Source organism: Amphiprion ocellaris, chromosome 17 (genome assembly GCF_022539595.1).
Source record: "Amphiprion ocellaris isolate individual 3 ecotype Okinawa chromosome 17, ASM2253959v1, whole genome shotgun sequence".
NCBI classification, from domain to species: Eukaryota; Metazoa; Chordata; class Actinopteri; family Pomacentridae; genus Amphiprion; species Amphiprion ocellaris.
The window spans coordinates 21,118,671-21,144,536 of NC_072782.1; the positions used below are offsets into that span (position 1 = coordinate 21,118,671).

The window sequence follows — 25,866 nt, forward strand, 5'->3', positions numbered from 1 at the left end:
CCAAACTTTTGAACAGTAGTGTATGTTTTATACAGCTAAAAACCTGGTGTCAAATTGACTCCAAATAACTCTGATGTTTACAACATGTGTACAAGACATTGACTATATCATCATATTTATTGTATGTTTACCCAGTTGTCCCCCTTATATTAGGAAGTCATTAAATATGAAGCAAAAAAATTGTCATTCATTTATTTAGACATGTTAAACATTAAATGGGGTCAAATTGACCCCAAAGATAATAGGAGGGTTAAAAAAGCTCAGGCTGTGATGAGGATATTAGAGGATATTTGTGCTCTTGTCCACAAAAAGCCACTTGTTAAAATGATCTTTGCATTTGTTTCAGTTATTGTGAAAGCAAATTTGACTCATAAAGGAAACAAACTTTATTTATTTAAAACTGAAATTAAACATAGTGTAAAATTACAATCCTACTGTGTGTTTAAATAGATGCTGTGACAGTTTGTGTGGTGAAATAAAATGTCTCATCAAAGAGATGCAGGTTATCATGCTTTTAAAAAAACTTTCTTTATCTAGAATCTGATTTATCAACAACTTTTCATCAAACTTATATATGTTTAATATGTTTTATTGATAACAAAATTAGGAATAATTACATTTTTCCTTTTACACATTAATAAGCCTATCTTGTGCAAGGCTGCACTGTGTAATCAACCAGATGAGTCACCACTTATTATAACTGCACATGATGAATGGCACTCAGACAGTTTGTGTTACATCATATTATTAGAAACACATGATAAAAAATAAACACCAGCATATTCTGACACACCGATCCCAGATCTGTACAGTAGAACTGATGGAATTAGTGCCTGTGTTAATAGCCGTTTCCTACACTGTTCACTACATAATAAAACAACACTTTGACAAAATGTAGGCACAAGCAGCAAATGTTAATTCACACAGAGCAACACATTCACACTTCCAGTGTAGACCTGACAAAAAAAGCTTTCTTTTATAGATACCATATTTTCCAGCTAATTTCCTAAACAAAAAAAAAAAGATTAAAAAAATGCTGCTGCTTAGCTAGAAATGAAAAGAGGAAATGAAGAATAGACGAGTTGCTGCTATAAAATGTATAAAATGTTATAAAATGCTGTCAGAAAAATAAAGATGTTTACTTAAACAAAAAACGGTTCTTTGCAGTGTTGGTACAGAAGAACAATGTCCATTTTTGCAAAGAAGCTTATAGTAAAAGTCTTGTTTTCTAAAGAGCACCAAAAGGTGCCTCAAAGAATCTTAACTAAAAAGAAATTTAAAAAAAAGAAAGTTCTTTGTGGATCTACCTAGTTCTACAGCCTGCTATCATAGAAAGCTATGTTTGTAGCTCAGTGTGCCACTGGAATAATGCACAATAAATGACATGTGACCCTGATCTTCTCTTGTGTTATTTATGCTTTAAAACAGGGGTGTCAAACATAAGGCCTGTGGGCCAAAACCAGCCCACCAGACGGTCCAATCTGGACTGAGGGACAACTTTGCAAAAGTGTAAAAATTACAACATTAATTGCATTTTTTCAATAAATGTAATCGCTGTTTTAACTTTAAATTTAAATGTCCACTGTACTGCCACAACTTTTATGTATTTATGCATAAATTTTATACCTTTACAAGTCAGAGGGATAATTAAACATTCTTCCTGTACAGGTGGTCAGGATTACTACATTGATGTGGAAATGAATGTAAATTTAAAGTAATTTCTAGACCTTGACAAGTGTTTTTTGATCATATGGTAAAAATAAAACAATCATAGGGGGATATTTCATAAAAAAAGACTGCATTCAACATTACAAAAGTAAGTTTGTGCAAAAAAATTAAATGTAAAAATGCATCTTAAAAGAGCATTTCCTGTTTCAGGGACAGAAGTTTTGCTCAAATATTGACCAAACTGTCAAAAACGAGGCTATACCCCACATTGTGATTTCATTGGCATCCCAGGTTCTTCCTCATCTGCACCACAGAAAACCTACCCAGTAAATTAGCCTGATTCTTAAACCCTTTGGACATTTACAACCCCCATCTTCCTTCCAGATGTGGACAATATACTGCAGCACTTAACCTTTGTGACTGAATGTTTTGTGCCTTTGTAGATGAACTGTGATCTGTAAGTTGTAATGTGTAAATAATAAACTGAGGCATAATATTGTTGAAATTATTTTTCTGAAGAAATTTCAGGCTGTTCATTAAATGTGAACATTTTCAGAATGTACTTTTTTGCACAAAAAAGGGAAAATTTTAAGTTGTGGTTATTTATAGGTTATTGTGCTCTGATTTTACTGGTCCGGCCCACTTGAGATCAAATTGGGTTGTATGTGACCCCTGAACTACAATGAGTTTGACACCCCTACCTTAAAATGACACGCAAAAGGCTTAAAAAGCATAGAAATGACACATGAATAGCTCAAAAAGTATGCAAATTAACTATGAAAAGCTTATGAAGCATAGAAACGAAACACAAAATGGTATAAAAAAATACAGAAATGACACTTGAGCAGCTTACAAAGTGAAGAAATGACATGCAAAATGTTCCAGAATTGGCTGCTATTTATACTCTATTCCATGATATCACGTAGGGTTCTATTCTGACAACAGGACTTGATAATCAGAGAATGAGTTTTGGACTGTTGGTCAGAGAGAACAACAGATGATGATCATGCCAACTTGTTAGCCAAATTCTATAAACACTAATTTTTACCTGTTAGCTGCTACCAAACCAAATAAGTCCCATAGAAATGAAGAACACTTAAAGCTTTAAAGAACCACATAAAGTGCATAAAGAACCATCTTCTAAATAAAGAAAGATACCATTTCTTTATTTAGGAAACTAAAAAAAAATGACATTAAAATTTTCTGTATGCTAATCAATGATAAGATGTCCTTTAAACACATGCCATCAAAGTACTTGGTACTGACATGTTTGTTCGAAGCTCTACAAACACTCAAAGCAGAGTAACTGTCCAATTAACTGGATGTGGACATTCTTTGACTGGTTCTGTGCAGCTGCTGTCTGTGAGGCTGAAATAGCTTCATTCCATAGCAGCGATGAACCACTTCCCCCCACTCGTCAGCATGTAAACAGAGATGCATTTCACCTTCTAATGTTTTCCTATCCTTTTCTTTCCTTCAGCACGTTATCCGTCCTTCTATATGTGTCTCATGTTCCCTGTGCCGCTCCTATATTTAGCTGGCCTGTGACCCTGCTGCTGCACACTGAACCCGGTTCCACACATTGTCAAAACAAGGGGCTAATCCTGGCCAACAGGTGTGAGCTCTGCACACAGAAACACTCTCTACAAGCTGTCCTTCTGTATCCACACAATGCAAACACAGCGTCGAAGCTCTATGTGACACCGTTCTCAGGGGAAGATAACGCTCGTGTTTTCCACAACCAGCCTGAGAATGCTGGAGGTGAGGAGTCCAAGCTGCACACATGCTGAGTGATGAAGTGATGTGTTCATACGGCTTCTGTCAAACGTTTGTTTTCAGACCTTCCTCATCCTCCCTCGGATACGGGAATCCACATGGTGAGGCGGTTAGAATAAAATGGCATGGCTGAATAATGCACTTAATCTGTACAAAAGCAGTGTAGATTTCTTTACTATCTGTGCACCAGACTCCCTCACCAGCACCAGGTTCCATCCACATATCAGCACTTTGTTTCCAGTACATTGCTCTGGATGATGTTCTCTCTACTGTGAGGGACTGTGAGGGTTCTTGAGAAGCGTTTCTGAGCCCTCCACTTTAGGCTGGCTGTGATCAGCGAGGGACGGCAGCTCTGCTCCAGTTTGTTTGGCTGTAGCAGGATGGGCAGCCGTGAAAACAGCAGTCTCTATCCGAGTGGCTCGATATATGCTCACCTGAAAATAAAGAAAGTTAGCTTATAGGTAGCTGTGCTCACAGACAGATGAAGTTATCATCAATATATTTCCTGGTTTGTGTTAATTCTGCATTGTAGACTACGTTCAAAAGTTTGGGGGTCACCCACACAATTTCATGTTTTCCATGAAAACGCACACTTTCATTCATGTGCTAACATAATTGCACAAGGGTTTTTTAATCTTCAATTAGCCTTTCAACACCATTAGCTAACACAATGTAGCATTAGAACACAGGACTGATGGTTGCTGGAAATGTTCCTCTGTATCCATGTAGATATTCCATTAAAAATCAGCTGTTTGCAGCTAGAACAGTCACTTACCACATTAACAATGTCTAGACTGTACTTCCAATTAATTTAATATTATTTTCATTGAAAAAAATTGCATTTCTTTCAAAAATAAAACCATTTCTAAGTGACCCAAAACTTTTGAACGATAGTTCATAAGATATGTGAACCTTTTTACTGAAAGGTTAAAGGAGGCAGATGTCACCTCCAACCAAGTTTAACCCATAAAACTAATCCTGGTCCATCTCTGTAGATACCCTCTGTGGAGCATTGGTGTCTTGCATCACTTTTAGTTTTATCACCTACAACTTTACACTTTTAGTTCACGCCTACTGTAGTGTAATATTTTTGGGTGCAATATACTTAAAGTAAAAGACGATATAATTATGACAAATGCTATTAGAAATGCTATTAAACATAATGGTGTAAACTCAAGGCAATTATTTTTTCTTTTTTTTTTTTACCTTTACTTAACCAGGAAGTCCCATTGAGATTAGAGATTTCATTTGCAAGGGAGACCTGGCCAAGGTAGCAGCTGTACTAAATTTATTTTTTAAATTTTTATATTAAACAAATACATGATGCACGAATAAACTATAAAACAATATAGCAGATTGACGGCTATCCAAGGACAGTGACTTCTCAAGAAAAACACATTCCTCCTTCACTGTGTTCTTTATGATATTTTTAAACTCATTAATGGCTATAAACGTTTCTAGTTTAAGAATAGTTTGAAGATTATTCCATGACCGACCATGGTGCATGATGGGAGAATGCTGTTTTGCCAAAGTCTGTTAGACTCACAACTGTTAAAAATGTAGAAGAAGCTGAACAATACACAATGGTATATTATACATGAAATCACAAAATAATAGGGGTAAAATGTGTAGGGAGGCTAAAGCAGAGTCTGAACATGTGCGCATGTTCTCCGTAAAACATGACCTAATGATAACCTGATGTCCTCTGTAGGGTGTGACCTAGTGGTGAAATATGATAACCTGACATTATGATTTGACCACAGATTTAGAAAAGCATCATGGTGTCAAAACCGTCTCTCCAATAATATGCGCTATAGGCGTGGAAAAGATGACCAACTCTCACAGCATAAATGACGATGCACAGCTCAGTATCTTCAGTAATTCTTGTGGTGTTTTCACTACTAAGAACTACTCCTGGATTTTCTGTGGACAATAAATCCTGCTGCCCTCAAATGCTGACTTTTCCTGGTGATTTTTTGAAGATATTTTAAGAAGCTTTTTGGATACGTGAACATGGTCAAGTCTTAGACTCTGGCTCATGATTTTGGGCTTAGTTTCCATGTCACTGCCTGTTCTCATTCACAGGGCATCAACACGGCTGTTCTGTCAAAGCATGAAAAATGCACAAGATATCATTTGGTGTCTGTGAAACCTCAGTGTTCGATCCCAAAGGCAAACAGAGCATTGTGTAGAAGTCTGTTAGTGTATGTTGTTTTGTGATGGAGTCGCAGCTCTTCTCTACTTTTAAATTACTACCTGAACACAGGTGTTATGGAGGAATCCAGTAGGTGATGTTAAATGCTGCAGCCTTCTCTCCCTTTTTTTAAAAGATATTTTTTGGGCTTCTTTAGTCTTTATTACAGTAGACAGTGGAGATAAACAGAAAATGTAGGGAGAAGAGTGGGAGAAAGACATGCAGTAAATGGCCGTGGGTCAGACTCAAACCATGGCTGCTACGTCAAGACTGTAGCCCGTATATGGGTCGCCTGCTCCACCAGTTAAATTACAGGGGTGCCTGAGCCTTCTCTTTTTAAGAGTTATTTGTGTCTGATCTCTGTGCTCCTTCACATTTTTGCTTTGCTTTGACTATCCAAAAGTTTGAAAAAACATCATCAGCATTGTGGCAAAATGGAGGGAAACCAGCGTCAACAAACACAGTGAACAAGAAACTTTTGCATGGTACATAAGAGGGGTGAACTATGAAGCAACATTAGTGGGTTAGTAGTTGTGATCACCATGGTAACCGATGCTGCACTGCTAAGCTGCTCTGGAGTAGGTTCTGCTCAGAGTTTGGGATTAAATCAGCTGTACGAAGTGACCTTCTTCAGCATTTCTTTTCCTGATGATATTCTCACTGAGCGATGCAGATTCTCAGCTGAGGGAAGATGTTATATCTGCTGACCTCTGGCTGAACGAAGCTGTACAGTTACAGTAGAACAAACTATATGCCTCATGTTGCCATACAAACCTGCATGTATTCAACTGATGAAAACGCATAATTATGTTTTTCTGTTTGATCCTAATTTGTCCATTTTGCACTGCTTGTACTGCAGATAATAGAAAACAGATTAAATAACAGGTTAGCATGTTGGTTTATTGGTATTCCTCACAGAGGATATTTAATTCATCACATTACTTTACTTAGATACAGCAAAAACTAAAGTGATTTCCATGTCTTCATCATTATTCATTAATTTGTAACTTTGTCTTCTTCGGATTTTATTTTTACTCCGTCAAGGAACACGGCAGAGTTATGTGACAATTGGTGTACGTTTGTCTGTCTGTTAGCAACGTTATTCAAAAATGGACTAATGGATTTGGATAAAATTTTCAGGGAAGGTCAGAAATGAGACAAAGACAAAATGATTAGATTTTGGCAGTGATGCGGTTTATAGTCTGGATCCATGGACCATACCATATGAACCATCCAGATCACTCAGGTCCTCCATTGCAGGTCTGCTCTATTGCAGGTCTGCTGTCCTCAGAGTCAGAAACAAAAATGGAGATGCAGCTTTCAGTTTTTATGCTCCACATATCTAGAACAAACTTCTAGAAAACTGCAGGTCTGCTGAAACTCTCAGCTCCTTTAAATCAAGGTTGAAGACTTATTTATTTACTGTTGCTTTTGATTAATGACTGCCTTAATACCGGCACTGCACTCTTACTCTTAACAATGTACTGTAACTTTTAAAGTGATTTTATTTCATCTCTCTTTTTTATCTTTGTTTCAATTTCTTGGTTTTAATTATCATAAAATTTCATGTTGATTTTATTGCTTAAATTGTGTTTTATTTCTATGATTTTAATACATGCTTTTAATGTCTACCTTTTAAATCATTTTTGTAATTAATTTCTTTGCCATTATAAAGCACTTTGAATTGCCTTGTGAACCTTGGATTCAGGAAGAAGTCCTGGTCATGGAACAGTGGACCAGCTCTTTACCCTTGCAGAGCTGCTGAGGGAGTCATGGGAGTTCGACCTGCCAGGCTACATGTGCTTTGTGGATCTGGAGAAGGCCTATTACCATGTCCCCGAGGAGCTCTGAGAGGGGTACTGCGGGAGTATGGGGTACCGGGCTTGTTGATATGAGCCATTTGGTCCCTGTACAACCAAAGTGAGAATCAGACATGTTTCCAGTGGGTGTTGGACTCTGCCAGGCTGCCCCTTGTCTCTGATCCTGTTTGTGGTGTTCATGGACAGGATCTCAAGGTGCAGCTGGGGTGAGGAGGGTGTCCGGTTTGGGAGCCTTAGGGCATCTCTGCTTTTTGCAGAGGATATGGTTCCATTGGCTTCATCAGACCGTGACCTTCAGAACACACTGAAGCGGTTTGCAGTCGAGTGTGAAGTGGTGGGGATGCGGATCAGCACCTCCAAGTCCAAGGCCATGGTTCTCTGCCAGAAACAGGTAGATTGCTCCCTCCGGGTTGGGGGTGGGGTTGCTTCCCCAAGTGACGGAGTTTAAGTATCTCAGGATCTTGTTCAAGAGTGATGGGAAAATGGAGCGAGAGATGGACAGGTGGAGTGGTGTGATGTCAGCAGTAATGCGGGCGTTGTACCGAACCGTCGTGGTGAAGAGGGAGCTGAGCCACAAGGCGAAGCTCTCGATTTACCAGTCCATCTACGTTCCAACCCTCACCTATGATCATGAGCTCTGGGTAGTGACCGAAAGAACAAGATTGCGGATATAAGCAGCCGAAATGAGATTCCTCCATAGGGTGACTGGGCTCAGCCTTAGAGATAGAGGGAGATGTTCAGACATCCGGAGGGAGCTTGGGGTAGAGCCGCTGCTCCTTCACGAAAAAAGGAGCCAGTTGAGGTGGTTTGGACATCTAATTCGGATGCCTCCGGGGAGGCTTCCTTTGGAGATTTTCCGAACATGTCCACCTGGGAGGAGACCCAGGGGCAGACGTAGAACCTGCTGCAGGGATGACGTATCTCGTCTGGCCTGGGAATGCCTCAGGATCCACCAGGAAGAGCTGGAAAGCATTGCTGGGAGGAGGGACGTCCAGAACAACCTGTTTTGCCTGCTGCCTCCGAAACCCGGCTCCAGATAAGCCCAAGAAAATGGATGGATGGATGCATTGTGCTATATAAATAAACTTTCCTTTCCTTGCCTTGCCTTGCCTAGATTGCAGGGATGTGACCATTTCCTGGAGGGACCTGGTATAACCTTCAAATGTACCAACGGAAAAGATTTGTTTGTTCATTTGTTGCCAGCACCAAGTACCGTTGCTAATCTCTGATTGAATTCAGTTGCTCTTTAAATTCTTAAATCTCTCTCACAAAATGATTTTGCAAAAAACAATCAAGTCTCTCAGTCTCAGTCTTTGTCACACACACCTGTGTCTGCAGGTATCGAGGTGATTTGAGCTCCAGCTCCTCTTTGGCAACAGCCGGAGTATAGCAACAAAACACCTGCTGGAAACCTGCTCTGAACCTGCAGAGTGGGAGACAAATATTTCACAGTGGTATGGATTAAACAAGAACACAGGATTACAGACACAAATACAGATTACGTATGAGCAGATCGCCTACACAAATGGCAAACAGATTAACATCCACGCTGACACACAGCTAGCCATTTTGACAGGAAGACATTAGACCTGCTGTTGAGGCAGTAGTAGATGATGGGGTTGTACATGGTAGAACTCATAGCCAGCCACATGACAGCAAGGTACACCTGTTGGATGTAGAGCTGCTCGAATAGCTCGGGGAAGAACTGGTGCAGCAGGAAGTAAATGTGATAGGGCAGCCAGCAGACAGCGAACGTACACACCACCACGATCATCATCTTCACCACCTGCCACAGAAAAACACCGGGAGATGGGCTTTAAAAACTAATCTTTTCATTTTTTTTGTTTGTATATGGGGATTAAAAAGCCATTAAATTAAATGATAATGTTTGGTGGTGGCGCTCGGCTGGGAGCTTACAGGGAAGACCAAAGTTGTGTCTGTGTTTGCATCACCTTCCGTTTAGCGGTAAGCTGCTCTTTGTAGTGTTCAGACGAATCTCCGGGAATCTCACTCGCCCAGAGGGTGACACCTACCGTCGTGTAAGCCCATCCCATGATGCAAAGGGGCAAGAAATAGATCAGCAGTGCCACACACACATAGTAGCTACAAAAAAGGGAGACAGAAATCAAGATATTATCACTGTTTGGAAACTGTTGGTTCACTGTACAGCTAAATACATCCTGTCCACACTGGATTAAATAATGGACAAACCACTGAGCTGATTACTATGGCAGCCCTGAGGGACAAAACACATCATACTGGAGAAACACATAAACATTTCAAACAACATGACAACATTACGGAAAATATCATGAGATGTTAGAAGACACAATAAAACTGAAAGCCCACAAAGTATAAACACAGTATGTCAGAAAACACAACAAACAAACAAAAACAACAAGAACAAGATTTTGTCCACCCATCAGTTCATGACATAAAGCTCAACACAAATGGTTTATGCAGCAAGACGATGACCCAAGCACACCAGCAAGTCCACCTCTGAGTGGCTGAAAAGAACAAAATGAAGGTTCTGGAGTGGCTGAGTCAAACTGAGATGCTGTGGCAAGACCTTAGAAGGGCGGTTCATGATAGAGAACCTTAATTAAAACTATTCTGCAGAGAGGGGTGGGCCAAAATTCCTTCATGGTGATGTAAAAAACTGATCACAAGCTGTAACAAACATTTAACTACAGTTGTTGATGCCGAGGGACCAACCAGTTATTAGGTTTAGGGGGCAATTACTTTTTCACAGGGGTGATTGACACTGATCAGCCACAACATTTTGACCACTGACAGGTGAAGTGAATCACATCAATCATCATGTTATAATGCAATGTTCTGCTGGGAAACCTTAAGTCTTGCCATTCATGTAGATGTTTAACATTGTAGCGAACACGGCTTGGCTTCTTTGGAATGCCAAGGCAGAGGCCAAACCAGAAAACAAATCCTTTTTATTTAGGGTGGACCCAAAGCCGCGACGCGATGATGTCGGGACAAATTCCATGATAATCATTGTATCATCGTCGAGTGTAAAATGTGAAGTTGGTATTATTCATAACCATACACATGAAATGTAACACATATCCTCACAATAACATACATTTTTAATATCTAAAGCACATTTGATATATAGTTTGTATGTATAAGGTAACAATTATTTGTTAAAATGTATAATCTCGATTTTGCTTATGTTCTATTGACGAATCATGGTGAGAGACAGACAGATCGTGTTTGCGCATATAATATCATGTTTTAATTCGGTTTAACAAAGAGAAAGTAATCAGATTACCAAAAGTCGTGGGAAATTTCTTTCCACGCCCAGAGCTATCTTCCACGATATAAAACTCAACACTGCCTCTCCTTGTGCTCTTCTCTTCTCTTCCGTGCTCTTAACTTCTTCCCCTCGTCCTGAACGCTTCTTTCACGCAGCCGCTCTGACACCTCATCTCCGTTCTTTCACTAGACACGTGTCGTTTTCTTTAACCTTTTACTCTCTGAAATTTTACTTTGTCTCGGCGTTCTTTTCTTTAGCTCATTTTTGTCGCCTTTTTTTATTTTTGCGACATATTTAGACGCTGCTCACCCTCATTACAAGCCTGAGCTTATACGTTTTAATCTGCTTTTCAATAAGAAATAATTGAAATAATTTTTTCCTTTCCCTAAATTTCACCACGTCTCCACTCTCAAGTTTCACTATTTTTGTTTATTACTTGGCTAATGCCAACTGAAAACAGAACGAGAGCCACAATTAAACAAGTTATTTTTCATCAACCCTGGAAGACACGCAGACAGCGCACTGAACACGCCACAACATGTACCATCCGCCTAAACATTGCAGGTCAAGCACCCGACACACTGCCAAAACTGTTCAGGAGTGACCCGGGAACATGAGAGAAGTAAGTTGTTCGAATGGGTTTCACACTCCTCAGATCCAAATCTTATTGAGCATCTGTGGGATTTACCAGGATAAGTCTGATCTAGGTAGTTCCCACCCTACAAACCACAACATCCACAGAATTCACTGCCACCATCCCGGTGACAAAGGACATCACCAGAGGTCCTGTGTTCATGCCTCACTGGGTCAGAGGAGTTTTAGCAGCGTAAAGGAGACCAACAAAATATTAGGCAGGTGGTTATAATGTTATGCCTGATCGGTGTATGTTTTCAGTAATTCGTTAATAAATCATTACTTAAAAACTGCATTTTCAATAAATATGAATATTAGTTTGATGATCTGAAACATTTAAGTGTGAGAAATAAGCAAAAATAGAAGACGTCAGGAAGGACGCAAATGCTTTTTCACAGCACTGTATGTGCTTGACAACTGACTAGCTCTGCAATAAATTAAGAAAAGAAATACATTTCATCATCCAAGCTGTTCCTTAATGTTATGTAGGTGGTGAGTGTTGTTGTGAAGCTGCTGGGGCCCTGTCTGAAATGTAGCGTGGAGAGACTAGCGTGTACTGTGGTTCAAACAGCTTCCTAAAACCTGCATTCCTGTAAAACCTGTGTTGTATACCTGTAAAAAAAATCTCAATCAGCTCTGATCTGGGTCTTTGAGATCAGAATGCTATTATTCCATTTTGATCAGGTTACTCTCCTGTTTATAGCTGTATGTGTTTTATCTTTAGATTGTTCTATTGATCCCGCAAAGTTTAAATTCTCTTTTTGCATATCTCAGTTTGTTAGGTAGGGTTAGGCAGGGTTAAGGGCCTTGCTCAAGGGCAGTGGCAGCTTAGTTTAACGGTCTTTGAACACTTGTAGCAACGTTTGTGTCTTTCTGCTTTGATTTTTTGGTGTACAGTGGTCCCGGATTTTCGTCTATCGCAGGAAGGTCTGGAACGTAACCCCTGTGATAGACAAAAATCCACCAAGTCGCGACCATAGTGCAACCTTTAAATATTGGTCGACTCACCCGTTTCCAGGGCTATAGGTCAGGCCGGTTACAATTATTTTGCATTTTTATGCTCATGTCTTTTGCTGTCTTCCATGCTAAACATCCCCAGCATGACAGGACAGTTTTCTTTCTCCCACTGCACCACAATTAAAGCAGCTGTACCAAAAACAATAAGAATGCAGAACCAACATCTGGGACACCGAGCAGGACAATAAGCAAACACAAAACAATAAAACATCTGACCAAATAACCAACTAAATAAGATTAACGGCACAACATAAATAAACACCAAAATAAATGCAAATGAACACAGTTATACACAAATCCGATGCTACAATATTTATTTTGGTATTACTCCGCCAAGGAATGCGGCGGAGTTATGTGAGGATCAGCTTACGATTCTCTGTGAATCTGTCCTGTGCAACATTACTCAAAAACGGAACAATGGATCTGGACGAAATTTTCAGTGAAGGTCAGAAATGACACAAGGACCAAGCGGTTAGATTTTGGCAGTGATGCGGCTCATTGTCTGGATCCACGGATTTGTTAAGGATTTCCCATTGCAAGCATAGACTGTATGATTACAAGACATATCGGGCGGCACAGCGTCACTGTAACCATGACAACAAGTGAACGCTGCATCAGTTCCCTGCTGATGATCACATGATTGTGATCCTACTACAAATCTACCATTGCCGACTTATCGGAATTGATACAAGGAAAAGTTGATTGATTGATTAAATTGTGGAGGTGTTTCTGAGACCCATCAATTCCTGCCGCCCGCTACATATTTAGGTCACATGATTCATGCACACATAACACACGCCTGTGTTCAGCGCAAGGCCAAAGAATGAACAGTCTTAGCAGGGTATTGCGCTCTGAGTGCTTTTCTTGTTGATATATATTTTAAGGCTTTATAAACCCTCCCCACACACCACACATCACCGCAGAGCAACACTATGCTCAGCAATCAGACGTCTGTCTGTGTGAAACGGACAAGGCCAGATACTGAATGCCGCTATACCACGTGCGCTACACACAGGGGAGACAGGGGAGACAGAGGAGACTGATGCTACGGTCGCTGAGCCAATCAGAGCCCAGCGCTCTACGCTATGCATTTTATTTCGATTAAATATTTTTTTAATATGTTTTAATTTTTTTTAACATATTTTTTTATATTGTTTTTAAAATTTTAAGATAGAAAATGCTTATTTAAAAATACAGACTCCAATTATTTAGACTATGAAGGTTAGACTCCAATTTCATTATGTGTGTGCATGCACAAGAAAATTCATTAATGCAGCTTTATTGAAATATCAAAGTTGAATATATTGGAGGAAATAAATGCATTTGCTGTCTTTCCAAAAAGCAGAGTACAGAGCTGGAGTCAGTCTTTCTGTTTAGCTTAGCATACAGACAGCTAGCCTACTGCCCAAAGTTTAAGAATACACATACACTTTGGATTAAACAAGAAAAAAAATGAATGAAACACTTTGCATTTGTCTTGTTGAGTTATGAAGACTTCAAATGAAATTATGTTCGACCAAGAAACCGCACTGAGTTAGAGAAAGCACGCATGTTAAGATAAAAAATGCTGGACTCAAGGTGATGAAACATTCATTTAGCTTTCAAGCCATTTTTACTGAAAATAGTTTTTTAAATTGCACACAATATTAAGTTGATGCAATTATTATGACAACCAAAATCATAAAAATTCACAGAATAAACATAAATAATAATGTGTAAGCTGTAAACATGCTTGTAGGCACACACTCTAAAAATTAGAGATCGATTGATTATTGGTCGGGCCGATTATCGGCGCAGATATTTGGAAATTTGACATATATTGACATCGGCCTTTTTTAAAATCCAACGGGCCGATATGAAGAAATCAATTTAAACCTGAGTTATTTCGGCTCAGATGCAGCCGCGCCTCTCTCTCTCCTGCCTTCTGTCTCCAGCACTATCCAACCCGCGCTCTCTGATTGGTTAAGTGACAGAGGGAGAGCCTCTGAAGCAGTAGCTGTCCTCACACACACACAGCAGAGAGGAAAGTTTTCTCGTGTGAGAAGCTCCAGAGAGAAAACACGTGTCGAAGGTAACTCAGAAAACTCTTCCGAAACTGTAATAAACATCCCAGTGCTCTACATCTCACAACTACTACTAACATTACAGTGAGCAGCAGAATAACGTAAGAGCGGAGTAAACATTAGCGGCAGCTCTGCTAACTGGTATGACCTCCCGGCATGTCTGTGAATTACTTAACCCTCTGCGTAATCGAACGAAGCAGGAAGATGAAGCGTCAATGAGTCTCCATTTAAACTTGTGTCGAAAGTGCGGATTTTGAACTTTCGACCAGTTTTTGAATCATGTTGATCGACCAAGTAAACCCAGAGTTTTGATCAATAATAAAGTTGAACTTTTGAGCGAACTTTAGATGAGCGCATTTCGTGCATCATTGTATGATGCACGGCTAAACGGGAGACTCTGTGAAGCCTTCTGTAGCCGACACAAAAACAATCACAGAAACATCAGGGTGAGTAAGGTGTAAAAAACAAACAGCTCTGAGACTCAGAGCTCAACACTGGGAGCGGCTGCACAGACACACTCCCAGTGAGAACGTCTCTGTTACTAGTAAGAGAGTGGAATATTTTAGAATTACACAGAGGAGAGATGGCCAACGTGCGGATTTGGAACTTTCTATCATTTTGTTTAGTCAGGGGATAGTTATAACTCTTTGGGAGAGCAGCTCTCAGCTCCACCCAGAGAGCAGCAGGTCCTTCACTGGCTTTGGCCAGAGATCACTCTCTCTGCCAGACACAGAGAAGACACAAGATGCACAGAAAATGAAGACCTTGCTTCAGATGTATAATAATAATAATAATAATAATAATAATAATAATAATAATAATAATAATAATAATAATAATAATAATAATAATAATAATAATAATAATAATAATAATAATAATAATAATAATAATAATAATAATAATAATATTCCAGCAATGGAGAACACCAGGACTCCAGATTCTCCCCATGGCCCTAAAGCCTGTTCTATTGTTTTTGCCATTGTAGAGACTGTGGTGGACAGAAATTTTTTTTTGGAGTGGCACAAATTAATTTATGTAAAATTTTATTGTGACTCCTGATGATTTTGTAAATAGTTGTGCAAAAGTGCCTAAAAATTTCCTGCCTTTTAGTGCAAATAGTGGTATATAACTGTCTTGACTGCTAAATTTGTACATTATTTTATGACAAACAATTTATATTTGCATTCTAAGTTCTGAAAAGGATTCATTACACATGTTTATGGTGTCCACAGTAAAAAAAAAATCTAACTTTTTCCTACTCGGACTTTGTATTTTTTCTGCAATTTTAGGTCAAGTGTGTTCATACATTATATCAAAAATGCATAAATAACTGTAGAATCACACAGGCGAGGTTGTGCTGAAAAAAAGACATCAAGCAAAGCAGGATCAATAGTTTTTAAGGTGAAATACAAAGGTAAAATCAGAATTAGTCAAAAATGTACCTCCTATTGGTTAAAGCAAAGATAAGTCACTATAGTTATATTTAAATTTTACTTTATTTACTGTGGAAAAATGTCAGGGAGCTTTTTATTTAAGCTTTTATTCAACTTTATAAGAGATGCTTCTGAGTCTAGGAAATCCATGCACTTCTGGAGCTATTATTTTCTATTTGTTTGATTAAATAAACATGCTTTAGGCATTTCAACGAAGTTCAGTGTTTGCATTATTCAATTTTTTTACGTCAATTTTTACACTTTTACTGCAAATGAATATTGGCTCCAAATATCGGTTATCGGCCTCCTCTAACTACTAATAATCGGTATCAGTATCGGTCCTGAAAAACCCATATCGGTCGATCTCTACTAAAAATACACCTACGCTGTAAAAAATGTATTTTTGACTCAACAAGAAATAGTAACACAGCAGTTTGCATCAATTTTTGAGTTATGATAACTTCAAAATAAATTCTGTTCAACCAACAAAATACACTAAGTTGGAGGAATTAGCTTTTCCTCTACAATCAAAGGTAATTTTAATTGGAACTTATTTAATGACTGAAGGCATCAACACAAGATTTTAAGCTGATTACTATTATTATGTTTGTCCAACTAGTACTTTCTCATTCATTAAGTGTTATGTACCTAACCTTTTAAAGTTTTTAAATTGGCAAACATTTCAAAAATTAAATTGATCCAATTAGATTGGACTTTTTGGCTTTTTTGTGTATTTGTTCATTTTTAAGAAATGAATTCATTTAACAAAATTTAGGCTGATTAACTTCTTATTTGGAGCAGGAGTTGTATATTTGAACACATAACTAGATTTTTTTTTTTTTTTTTACCTTGCTACCATGCATTTAAGTGAGTGGTGGAATGGGTCTCCTAATTTTAGGGTTTTGACAGAGCTGTTTCTGCTGCTTCCGGTCTTTATATGTGGTTAAGTTAGAATCTGGACTCCAGCAAAACTCTTAAAGCTACAAGAATTAAAGATCTGCTCCTTTGACTAATTTTTAGAAATGCTAAGTCTGTTTTAGCCATTACATTTTTTTTTCACCAAAGGATGGTTAGCTTCCTGTAAATCCATCTTTTCTTACAGTCCAGATTCCTCGTCTGTCCTCCAGCAGCCGGTTTCAGAAGCAACTTACATAAAGTATGCATAATTAATATGACTCCTACTGGCTGGATTTGTGGCCCCAGGTTCACTTACAATAGGGTACTGCCTTTTGAATAATGAAAATATTCTTACATTGCATCTTGCAAATTACGGCTGGTTTAAGAATGGAAGAATCTGGTGCTGCACAGTTCAGACTTCAGCAGGTTTCAGGATAGTAAAATTATATTGTAATTGGACCATTCCAGAATTGGAGGACATTTTACATCCCACCCAACAAATTTCAAATAATCCATGTACAACATACTAAAACATGCAGTTGTTGTGTAAATGTACTTGTCCTGAGACCAAATCTAAAAACACTTGAAGAAAAGAATGTTTGAAAATATTCTTAAAAATACCAAATAAGTCTGGAGTTCATCTTACGATGCAATTTTTCTCTTGTCCCACCCCTCTGATGACCACACTGAATCTCAAATAAAACAGTTAAAATGAAACCTAAAACTCTTTTTTTTGTATTATTTTTTTCATTGATGTCTCATAATTGTGGGGAAAAAAATTAATCAACATAATATTTTAAATATTATTATTTTAAATATTATGTTGATTAAATTATGAAACATTCGACCAACCACCGATCAAACATTCTGACATGACTCTTGAAAGTTCACCCAAAATGCATTTTTTAAAGTTTTCTCAGTGAAAGATCAGAAAACAGAAACACATCCAGGGTACTGTTGCTTGTTTCTATGACTCTATGCCATAGACATGAAACTGCATTTTTTCTGTTGAAGTTATGAAATATCCCATGATACTGATGCTCAAATGTTGCTAAACAAAAATGAAATTTTGGCTTCAGATTTTTAAACCAGTAGTGGATGTAAAATTGATTTGCTGTACTTCTGAGGACTGAAAAAATGCCAGAAAAAAAAATTAAGACCATTAAAAAGCGTCTCATTTTGAACCACCCTCTCTGTACTTGACAGCCTGTAACTGAAAATATTCATAGGATGAAGTTAACCTTTTGCCTGGTTTCATTAAATATACTAAAGATGTTGCACATAACATATGATTCTGAGGGGGTCAGGAGGGAGGCTCTGATTGCACCTTTATCTCCTTTATTTCCTTTAGGTCTACAAAGGTGTCATACTTTGCTTTGTTCTCCACATGTACTCACATCTTCTTGAAGTCCACACTGGTGTTTTCAGGCCAGTCGATGTAGCAGACTGTGCGTCCAGGCAGCAGGGCTGTAGAGGAGTAGTGGTACTGAGGGAAGGCTAGCAGCAGAGCCAGCATCCAGATCACAGCGATCACCACTCGGGTCTGTGTGGAGGACAGCCTCTGCTGCAGCGGGTGGATGATAGCCATGTACCTAACAAACACACACACATGTGAACATACACTGACATTTTCTGTTAAATGATATCATGATTTACTTCTAAGAGGATTTTGCATGTGCACCAGCTACAAATGGGGCATAATTTACATCTCTTTTAACTGTCTGTGTAGATCCTCAATCATCCAGGTCATGGTCTTAATCCTAATCCATCTTCAAGAAGCTTTAAGAGAAGTCCAGTTGCTTTCTACTGAAGCTCCGAGACTCACTTTCAACTCTTTCCTAAAGCAGGAATTCTCTTTAGTTTTATTCATCTCACAACAGAGTAAAAATTAACCAACAGAGACTCAACCCCTTGACAACTGAATTTATTTACAATTAAATACATTTTTTTGTGTGTGTGTGTTTTTGCTTTCCAGCTGATGCTAAAATAAGTGGAGCTTGTTAATTTATCTAATACACATAGAACAGATATGTAATAACAGATATATAATAATCAGTCCCACTCTGACTGGTCCTACAAGAAACCAGTGCTTGCAAAAGGTTCCGAGGTACGTATTGAATATGCACAAACCGGCATTGGGGGAAAGGATGCGCTATCTCGGTCTGAATGAAAGTGGTATGTTGTGAATTTGTGACAATAGGCATCAAGGGGTTAATCTGAGACTTGCACTAAGCATGTAGTGAACACTTCAATGTAATTACCAACATGAACCTTTTCATACATGTTTCACCATAGACTGTTGTCATACATGATCACTACTTGCATTGATATGTGCGATTGCATCCAGAATGTCTGACCAAAAGATGATGACAAACAAGAAAAGCACCCAGAGAGCGCAGTACTCCGCCAAGGCTGCTCAGTCGTTGTATGATATTTAACGAATAAGTCCAGATGAGTCCACAGCGGTGGATTTGTAATAGGATCAAAATCATGTGATCGTCAGCAGGCAGCTTATGTAGTGTTCACTTGCATTCATAGTTACAGTGACGGCGTGTCGCTATCTCGCAATGATACAGAAATATTTAGCAAATCTGTGGATCAGACTATAAGCCGCATCACTGCTAAACTCTAAGCACTTGGTCCTTGTGTCATTTCTGACCTTCCCTGAAAACTTCATCCAAATCCATTATTCTGTTTTTAAGAAATGCTGCGCAGACAGATTAATAGATGGAATGACAGATATATGCAGATCGTCACATAACTCTACCGCGTTCCTTGGTGGACTAATTAACCAGCAGAAAATTAATCTGAGTCTTGAACACTTTAATGTAATTACCAACATAAACCTTTTCACAAACGTGTTTCACCATAAAACTGTTGTCATGCATGATCACTACTCGCATTGATATGTGCAATAGTATACAGAATGTCTGGTCAAAAGATGACGACAAATAAGAGTTTTTCTGTCAACGAGATTACATTTCTTGTCAACTGGGCAGAGCTGCTGCCAGGTTGTGTGATGACAGCAGATACTTTGTGGTAGCTGTGGTCGCCAACATTTTACTGTATTCTGTCCTCAGCCATAATATTCTTAGCTGCCTAAAGATCCCGGGAAGGCAGGGACACAAACCAGGGATGTTCTAGCTGCAAGGCGAAAGTGCTAACCACCAAGCCACTGTGTAGCCCCTTGTTCATAATATACCAGAAAATCATGCAAGTCCAAACTGTGAAAGAGCCTTTATAATCAATAAGGCCTCCTCTATATTGTGCCACTCATATACCACATATAGTGCATGTGTAGCCTGCAGGCATGTGAAGTCATAAAAAGATTCCTGGACTGTGTGGAACTGCAGATCACAATGGCATGCTTGTGTAAACACACACACCTGTCCAGTGCAATGGCCGTCATGGAGTAAATGCTGGCAAATATGGCTGCGATGGGGAAGAAGTTGTGGAAGCGGCAGTAAACCAAACCGAAGTACCACTCATTGTGAACAGCGTAGGCAAAGTTGATCACCGTGTTGAATGCAGACATGGAGGCCTCGGCAACGGCCAGATTCACCTGAGGAAGAGAACAGAACATCAGCTTTTTTTTTTGGTGACATTTTTCATCGCTGTGGGTGCATTTTTTATGATAATGGAATCCTGCACTTCTATGGAAACAGAACAAACATGGCTAGAAGTAGAGAGAACTTAATAATGTCTTCAGTGCAGTACAACACCATGAGAATGCCATACATCATCACCTTTGCTGCAGGATTTGATGTCATTTCTGAGATCGGAGAAGATCAAATTTCCTGTCTGTGGTGCAACTGAAAAATGTTCCAAACACTGGCAGGCTCTCCTCTCTTATTTTAAAACACTGAAATCTATCCCACTGGACTGAAATGAAGTCTGATCAGATGTAAGCAGCCATTGTTTGTTTCTGAGGAGGTGTATCTGCTCATGTGTGCACACGTGTACATCAAACACATGCTTGATTGGGTAAATATGTATGCAATCTACCAGTTCCCGGCAGAGAACTCTGGCCTTGGACTTGGAGGTGCTGATCCGCATCCCTGCCGCTTCACACTCAGCTGCAAACCGCTCCAGTGCATGCTGAGGGTCATGGTCTGATGAAGCAAACAGAACCACATCATCCGCAAAAAGCAGACACGCAATCCTGAGGTCCCCAAACCGGACACTCTCCTCACCCCGGCTATGCCTTGAGATCCTGTCCATACAATTTACTTGTGATAATATTAGGAATCATCTGAGAGCTGAAAACCAGACAATTGTTTCTGTTTTCACAGCTTCTGGCTTATAAATGGTGTCATGTCTTTCAAAACCGCCAGCAAGTTTTGGGATTCTGGGAGTTTAATCAGACCTAGTCTCAGTCAGTAACTCAGGAAATGTGAGCGTCTGTCTGCAGTAGCTGGCTGGAGAGAGAGTAAGGATGCATTAGGATAATTCCTCCCCACAAAAAATCCCAAAGCATTTACACATGGCTGCAGTGTAAAAGAGCTGAGTGGGAAGCTTTTTGTGCTCTTTTAACTGGAATGAATTAATATCTGACAGTAACATCCCTTTGACAATGAAGATCAGTGTGACATTTTAATCTGCATGTTATCTCACCCTGAGTTTCTGCACGATCCAACAAGAGCAGAATACAGTTTAACAGCCAGAATGTAAAATTATGATACTGGTAATCAGTTTCATGGTCATGCTGTCTGAAATATGAAATTTTAATGGACAACCAGTGTAGGTCATATGGCTGAGAATTACTGACTGCTTTTCCATTACTTCCCAGCAATATATATTATTTCCCAATGATGGAGTTATTTGAATTAAATGCAAATGCACCCAGATATAAATCAGAAAATGGAAAATGTTGATTGAAACTCCACAAACAGAAGGTATGAGCAGCCTCCTGCAGCACAGTTCACCGTCACAGCACTTTGAGTTCACAGATGTATAACGTCACCAAGCAGCCCACAGTCAGTTGACAAGGCACTTTTAAAACTACCATCACTGCCTCCTAAAGCAGCCAGGAGAAAATATATACACTACCGTTCAAAAGTTTGGGGTCACTTAAAAACGTCCTTATTTTTGAAAGAAAACTAATTTTTTTCAATGACGGTAACATTAAATGAATCAGAAATACAGTCTAGACATTGTTAATGTAGTAAATGATTATTCTAGCTGGAAATGGCTGATTTTTAATGGAATATCTACATAGGAGTACAGAGGAACATTTCCAGCAACCATCACTCCTGTGTTCTAATGCTAATGTAAATACACTGCTGTTTCAAAATTTGGGGTCACCCAGGCAATTTCATGTTTTCAATGAAAACTCACACATTTATTCATGTGCTAACATAATTGCACAAGGGTTTTCTAATCATCAATTAGCTAATGATAATAGCTAATAGCTAACTGATGATTAGAAAACCCTTGTGCAGTTATGTTAGCACATGGATAAATGTGTGAGTTTTCATTGAAAACATGAAATTGCCTGGGTGACCCCAAACTTTGAAACAGCAGTGTATTTACAACTTTTAATATATTCTAAGGAAACTGATTTTAATGCTTCTAAATACTTTTGAAGACCTGCATACTTAACAACAACATACTCTATATGTGTTTGGTTTGATCTAAGCAATTTCTACTTGAGGAACAATAGAATAATTCTGATTGTGAATCTTTTTCTGAATGAAGAGCTCCACACCCTGACTGCATCTCTTATTCTGTTTTATATTTCCTTGTTGTTCTCTTATTACGGTATTATTATTACTGTAAATCCAAATATGACTTGTCGACTGTGAGGTTGTTGAAAAAAGGCTTTCGATTTGAAGGAGTCAGAGTCTACCCAAGGAGGATGTAGTATCAGCAGCACAACTTCCACTCAGGACACTGATGATACGCAACTCTTCCTGTCGCATCCTCCAGACGACCACATTGTCTCTGGCCGGATCTCATCATGAATTGCAGATATCTCGACATGAAGTAAAAGAAGAAGATCAGACCATTCCTGTATGAACAAGCACGACAACCTGGTACATGCTTTCATAATATACAGATCGACTACTGCAACTCCTTACTGGCAGGCCTCCTTGCATGCATGATCAAATCACTGCAGATGATCCAGTGCAGCAGCGCATCTGGTTTTCAACCAGCCAAACACAGCACGTCACCCCGCTGTTCAGATCGCTTCACTGGCTTCCAGTTGCTGCCCGTATAAAATTCAAAGCTCTGACACTTGCATTCAAAATCACAATGAAAACAGCTCCCTCCTACCTGAACTCTCTCATTCAGGCTACACTCCTCCTGCACACTACGCTCAGCCAAGTAAAGGTGCCTGATACAACCACTACAACAGCGCCAGTCGACAGTTAGACTCTTCTCCTCTGTGGTTCCTCGGTGGTGGAACGAGTTACCAAACTGTCTGACCTGCAGAGTCCCTCTCAGTCTTTAAAAAAAGACTAAAAACCCAGCTCTTCGCTGAACACCTTTGCACTTGACAGACTGCAAAAAAAAAATCCTATTATGTCTGCACTGCCTGTAGACAGGGCTGCACAGTGGCGTAGTGGTTAGCACTTTGGTCTTGCAGCGAGAAGATCCCTGGTTCGCGTCCCGGCTTTCCTGGGATCTTTCTGCATGGAGTTTGCATGTTCTCCCTGTGCATGCGTGGGTTTTCTCCGGGTCCTCCGGCTTCCTCCCACAGTCCAAAAATATGCTGAGGTTAATTGATTATTCTAAATTGCCCGTAGGTGTGAATGTGAGAGTGATTGTTTGTCTATATATGTAGCCCTGCGACAGACTGGCGACCTGTCTAGGGTGTCCCCTGCCTTCGCCCGAGTCAGCTGGGATAGGCTCCAGCCCCCCCGCGACCCTAATGAGGATTAAGCGGTGTATAGATAATGGATGGATGGATGCCTGTAGACACCACGGCCCTATTATCACACTTGAACTTGTTTTGTGGCTCTTATCCAGGTTGTTGTCTCCTGATTAGATCCTTGCTTGTGTTGTATCTACTCTCAGATGTACATCACTTTGGATAAAAAGGGTCTGATGAATGAAATAGTTGAAATGTAGAATTGTAGATGCTGGGCTTTTTGTGGGTTTATTGGTCTTAGACTTCAGTTTTGTTTTCACACACTGTTAAGTGGTTAAGTTCAGACATTAAAAGTGGTTAGGTTTAGGGAAATATCAGGCTTTTGTGGAAACTCTCACATTTTAGAAGTTTGATGAAGTTTAAGTTTGGGTTAAATATTTGAATACATTTCAACACCAAAATTGTAATTGTATCCAAATGTTTATCAGTTCTAAATATCCATTATTGGTCTCCTTGATTAGTAATTAATCCATATAGGTATACGAACCATATTGCTCAAGCCCTAATCCTGATATGGGATCTCTACATACTGCATAATACTCTGTATGGAGAATTTGGTTTATTGAAATACACAAGAGCTGAGCAGGACTGATCAATCAATCAACAGACAATTTCCAAAAATTCTCACTGTTTTTCAAGCATCATTCCAAACACCTGGTTTCTCAAATGTTAATGCTTTTCTGTGGTGTGTTACAAACTTGTTGGAAAGAATAAGACAAAAGACATTTGAAGACATCAGTCGAAGTTGTGGAAAGTTATAATGCAAATTTATAAAACAGAATAATTCATAAATAGTGAGTAAATTATTTCAAAATAAAAACAATCCCTAAAACACCCAGATTCATTACATTTGCATCCTTTTCAGTCAAGAACTCCAATTCCTCTTTGCAAATCCAGGGCAGATTGTAAGGTATCAATAGTTTTTTTTTTTTTTTTAAACTTAGAAATAGATTAAATTAGTTGATTATGCAAGTAGTTTATTGACAAAATGTCTGATAATTGGCAATTAAAGCCATTCAAGCAAAAAAAAAAGATACAATTCACTGTTTATCATTCACTGAATATCATCAGTGTATGGGCTCCTCATCCGAATAAAAACTAGCATTATAAGATGAAAGCAGAAAATGATCATGAGTTTGACTGATATTGTGTTTACTTGTTGTACATAGAGAACAAAGCAGTGAGGTGAATTAAGTCAAAATTCTTTATTTGAAGTGCTGTTTTGTGCTGACACTTATGGTGAATATGTGTTTGACCGATTCCATGTTTTCATATAAGATCAAAGTGACAGGTTTTGGAGTCATTCTCTATTTGGTGAATTACGTGCATTACAAGTCAGTACAGTTTATCATATATCGGTAGCATATATACCGGATGTGTGAAGGAGCGTTTTCATTTATCTCAGCAGTTTGAAGATAATAGCTATAAAAATGAAGGTTTCATTTTATCCACTTTAGTAAGGAGAGATATCACATTTATAACTCCCAAACACGTTTTATTTATTTATTTTACCAAGAGTATTTCAAATCAAAATTTCTACAACAAACTTGACAAAATTATCACTCACTCTGGCTTTTAACACACTACTCACCAGAAAGTAATTTGTAACGGTCCTCATGCGTTTATGCGCCAGAATAATCCAGATGACCACCATGTTTCCGACCACGGACACCGCCACGATGCTGCAGTAAGCGACAGCCCACAGTGTGATCTGCCACACCGGCTGGATGAACTGGTTGAAGCCGTCGCTGCAGTTCACGAAAACGTTGGTCCCGTTCGCGGGGTTACAGTCGGTGTTATTGTAGAGAGGGTCCATGTTCTGGGCATCAGCCTGTCCGCTGAGCTGGATGTTATAAATAGATTAGTGTCCTGTTACTGGACCGGGCGCCTTTCTAGGGGGTAAAGGAGCGCGTGTGGAAAATGGACAAGAAAAAGCGCAGTTGGCACATTTTACGCACCGAGGACCCGCGCGCGCCGACAGACATCACCGCGCCATGACGCACGAAAACCAAGGAGGCTCTACAGGCGGTTAAAACCTCACCCCTCCCTCCTCACTGTTCACTGCCACTCGCACACCTACTCACACACCCCGTCACCCACATTGTAAAGATGAACCTTTCTGTTGTATTTTTAAAGACTTTTTTTGTTTAATTTTACAATTTTCCCTGTTTTGTTAAAGTACTGATACTCCATAGAAAAGGATAATTTAGGTGT

General features: G+C 39.2%; 1 protein-coding gene across 2 annotated transcripts; it reads right to left on the reverse strand.

The window, feature by feature from the left end:
- Positions 1-368: 368 nt before the first annotated feature.
- On the reverse strand, positions 369-25,688 carry tacr1b (tachykinin receptor 1b). Of its 2 annotated transcripts, none has more exons than XM_055004040.1 (7): positions 25,244-25,688; positions 20,165-20,340; positions 18,176-18,370; positions 9,411-9,561; positions 9,125-9,244; positions 8,785-8,881; positions 369-3,878 (listed from the first exon to the last, which is right to left on the reverse strand). In XM_055004040.1, exons 1-7 carry the CDS (start codon positions 25,466-25,468, stop codon positions 3,778-3,780), a joined length of 1,065 nt encoding a protein of 354 aa, XP_054860015.1. In that variant the 5' UTR covers positions 25,469-25,688; the 3' UTR covers positions 369-3,777. The 2 variants fall into 2 exon arrangements, with proteins under 2 accessions (XP_054860015.1, XP_023134774.1); XM_023279006.3 differs by having other exon boundaries at positions 9,048-9,244; positions 25,244-25,686.
- Between the last annotated feature and the right edge of the window lie 178 nt (positions 25,689-25,866).

Bases quoted from the DNA above. Each gene is read 5' to 3' on its own strand.
- tacr1b (XM_023279006.3), bottom strand. From the start codon at position 25,468: ATGGACCCTCTCTACAATAACACCGACTGTAACCCCGCGAACGGGACC. The intron at 9,245-9,410 runs GTGATGCAAACA...TTTCTGTGGCAG, and splicing joins AGCTTACCGCTAAACGGAAG to GTGGTGAAGATGATGATCGT. The intron at 3,879-8,784 runs GTGTGTGTGACA...CTTTATTTTCAG, and splicing joins CTCGATACCTGCAGACACAG to GTGAGCATATATCGAGCCAC.